Genomic DNA, 3,447 nt, shown 5'->3' with positions numbered 1-3,447 from the left:
TGAAAAATTTCAAAAACAAGTGAATTCTTTCTCCAAATAAATTCTTCTATGGCTCCGAGCTAACGGGCCGTCTCTTTGTCCTGCCTCGCTGTTTTTCTGACAAAGGGAAAAAGCCGCTTCCGCGTCTTCAGACGGACCCCGAAAAAACGGGGTTACTTTCAACATTAAAGCCTTTGTTCTCCGCCACAATGTGTCAAAGTGTTGATGATCTGAACTTTTGGCCACGGGAGCATCTGTTCCCCCGCAACATCTGTTCCCGCTCCTCTCTTTTCTCCCAGCATGCCGAGGGACAAAAAAGCTCTCCTGAGGGCGGCCCTTTGTGCGCCCCATTGTCAATTCCATCATTGTCCGCGGGGCCTGTTCCCACAATGCACCGGGGTTATAAAGCTGGGCACCGCGGCGATGATCTACAGTTGTGGTTGCCCATGTCTTTGTTTACACTTTGGAAATAATCACGTTTCAATGGGTTTAACAGAAGGACGACGAGGAAAACTGTTCAAAAACTGTTCTTAAGTCATATAAAAGTTGAATAAAATGTTTTGATGTTGGGATCATTTTAGATCAGGAATTATTATTATAATTATTATTTTTTTAATGGTGACTATTTTTTGAAAATAGTGATGGGGGGGGGGGCGTGGTCAAGTGAAGATGTCCTCTCCTTGTTTTTCAGCGTCTCCGGTGCAGTAGAAGCCTCAGGGATAGGAGTAGGGTCCTGTGTTGTCAACGACCCCCTCGGTCTCCATGGCGACCCTCCACCGGCGGAGCCCACCGCGGGGTCACAGTTCAGGACGACAGATGTTGCTGATTAACTCTGCCGCAGAGGGTTTGCAGATGGCGCTGGCAATGAGAGGCGGCACGCAGCGACGCTTCAGCTTTAATAATATTTATTTGGAAAAATAGTCTCGGCTAATTCCTTCATTCAAAAACAGCAAAGGAGACGGCAGCATAATAACAATTTGTACAATCCCTCTTAAATAACATTTCTTAAAAAAAAAAAAAAGTCCCATTGACCTGAAGTGCCTTTGCAAAATATAATTAAAAAACTTAAATAACGGTGACCTCACAAATATACACACACAAAATAAAAATAACACAAAGGTATTAAATTAAATTAAATTAAATCATAAATTTAAATTTTTCTTTACAAAAAAAAGGACAAGTTGCATCAAAAAACAGCGAAACTTTTGTTTAAATCCAGACAAACGTTTTTTTCATGTTTTTAAAAAAAACAATACTATGTCATAATAATATGGTTTGGGGGGCTTAGGAAGGGAGCGGCGTGACGGACCTCCGCCCTCTTGAAGAACAGGCCAGTATGGCCAAACATCCACCGGTTGATGCAGCTCCTGCACCCGGCGGCGGCCGGCGGGTTCCAGAAAAAGGCCCCGGGTGCAAATGTTGCACAAACAAACAAACAAAAAGAAAAGACAAGAAAAACAACATTTTGCAGCGTCCTCCCACAGCGCCCCCTTCATTACACTTTGGAGGGTTTGACATTTCCCCGCCGGCCGCCGCTGTGCGCACACTTTCCAGTAGAGAACCAGCTCACTCTGAATATCAGTTAAACGTGTCAGTCTCAGCAGCAGTCTGAAGGTGGGACACCTCCCCCCTTGGGCTAGAGCAGCATTTCAGGGAGTATAAAAACTCTCCCATAGAGCAAATGAGCAACAGGCAGCTCATTGGTGGCTCATTAAACCTGTGGAGACACGGAGGGACGGTGGGGGAGAGGTTAGGGGGGTTGGGGTTCGTTTTATTCACGAGAAAAACAAGACAGCGGCGATGGAAACGCCATGCAGGAGAAACTCACCTCAGTTGCAATTATACATTCGTCCTTCTCCTCTGACATCACAAACACAGATTTGTACTTGGTGTCCGCACATGCAGACATTTCTGGAGCTTTGATTTCTGACGCATCGCTGTTGGAAAGAGGAAGGAGACGGGAGTTTAGCACCAGGCGCTTTTATTTTGAAGATGCCCAAGATGGGTAAAGTTGTGTTTTGAGGAGACGGGAGGAGACGTGTACCTTTTTAAACGTTTACTGTGCTTCTCCTCGAACTCGAGCGAGTCCAGGGATGGGCACTTGCCACGGCAGGCGGTGTCAAGCAGGGGGCCCTTGGCCTCGTGCACCAGGTTGTAGCCGGCTGGCGGAGTGCGGCTCTTGTAGCCGCGACGTCCCGGCGAGGAGCCCTCGTCTGGGTCGCCACACAAGTCCATCTTCTTGTTGATGTTCTTGACGCCGGGCGTGGCCACCACGCTCACCGCCAGGTCCTTTTCGCCACGGTGGCAGTTGTTGCTCAGGTTGTTGATTGTTTCTCCCTCGCTGGTGCCGTCCCCCTGGCCAGCGCCGTGCTGCGCCTTGGAGCGGAAGCAGCCCACCAGCACCGCGCAGCCGGCGAGCAGCAGCAGCACCAGCGCCACACCGGAGCCGATGGCCATCCAGGGCACCTCAGACCCACGCACCGCTGCGTGCTCCGGCAGCAGGAACTGGCAGTTGCGGCCTCCATATCCCGGGATGCAGGCGCACACGTAACGGTTGTTCCTCTCGTGGCAGGAGGCGCCGTTGTGGCAGGGGTTGTGCTCGCAGCGGCCGATGGTTGAGCTGCAGTTGCGCCCCGTATACCCCGGCGGGCAGGTGCAGGTGTAGCCGTTCAGACCCTCCTGGCAGGTGGCGCCGTTGTTGCAGGGAAACGCTGAGCACTCATCCCCTTTGTGGTCACAGTTCATGCCAGTGAATCCCTCTGAACACTGGCACAGGTACGAGTTGACCAGATCCACGCAGCGTGCACCTGTGACGGAGGAAACACATGGTCTGTAAGTTACAGAAAACACCAATCCACAAGGTTCCCAACTCTTAAGAATAGAACAGAAGAATGGCGTCGTCGGCATTTTTTACTTAAGGTGTCGTCGGCACCATTTTTGGTGGTTTAGAGATGTGAACCCGAGTCCGAGTGGCACTTTGAGGTCCACTGAGTTCCATTGAACCTCACCGTTGGAGCAAGGGCTGGAGGTGCAGTGGTCGATCTTCTTCTCGCAGTTGAACCCGGCGTACCCTGTGAGGCACTGGCAGTAGTATCCGCCGTCGGAGTTGTCCGAGCAGCGGCCGCCGTTGAAGCACGGCCCGTCGGCGCATGTCACGGCGCTCAGTCCGCAGTTGTCGCCGTAGAAACCGGGCGGGCAAACGCAGGCGTAGGCATCCTCCGTGTCCTGGTGGGGCGAAGCAGGAGTTAAGAGGTGATCTCGCGTGCGAGGCGTGGCACGGGGTTTGCTCTGCCCGATGGAGAACTTACGGTGCAGCTCCCGCCGTTGCGGCAGGGGTTGCCGGCGCATGGGTCAACCTCCACCTCGCAGCTGGCCCCGGTGAAGCCGGGCCGGCAGGAACAGGTGTAGCTACCCTGGCCCGTGTTGCTGCAGGTGGCTCCGTTCATGCATGGCCTGTGGTGGGTGCAG

The 3,447-nt window shown here is 52.4% G+C and overlaps 1 protein-coding gene across 1 annotated transcript in view; it reads right to left on the bottom strand.

Annotated features, from left to right (window-relative positions):
* Nucleotides 1-1,570: 1,570 nt before the first annotated feature.
* The window catches only part of dla (deltaA), a gene marked incomplete at its 5' end in the record, with an annotated part of 5,731 nt that continues 3,854 nt past the window's right edge, over nucleotides 1,571-3,447 (bottom strand). The window contains 5 exons of the mRNA XM_079999581.1: nucleotides 1,571-1,696; nucleotides 1,808-1,916; nucleotides 2,024-2,786; nucleotides 2,988-3,204; nucleotides 3,288-3,447. The exon at nucleotides 3,288-3,447 is cut by the window's right edge and continues 10 nt beyond it. Of these exons, the coding sequence (XP_079855707.1) occupies nucleotides 1,691-1,696; nucleotides 1,808-1,916; nucleotides 2,024-2,786; nucleotides 2,988-3,204; nucleotides 3,288-3,447 (1,255 nt within the window). The 3' untranslated portion in view covers nucleotides 1,571-1,690. The remainder of the gene's footprint in view (nucleotides 1,697-1,807; nucleotides 1,917-2,023; nucleotides 2,787-2,987; nucleotides 3,205-3,287) is intronic.

Source organism: Zeus faber (assembly GCF_960531495.2).
Source record: "Zeus faber genome assembly, chromosome: 4".
Classification (NCBI taxonomy): Eukaryota; Metazoa; Chordata; class Actinopteri; order Zeiformes; family Zeidae; genus Zeus; species Zeus faber.
The sequence above is the reverse complement of the archived record's forward strand: the minus strand, read 5'-3'. Positions and strand labels throughout refer to the sequence as shown.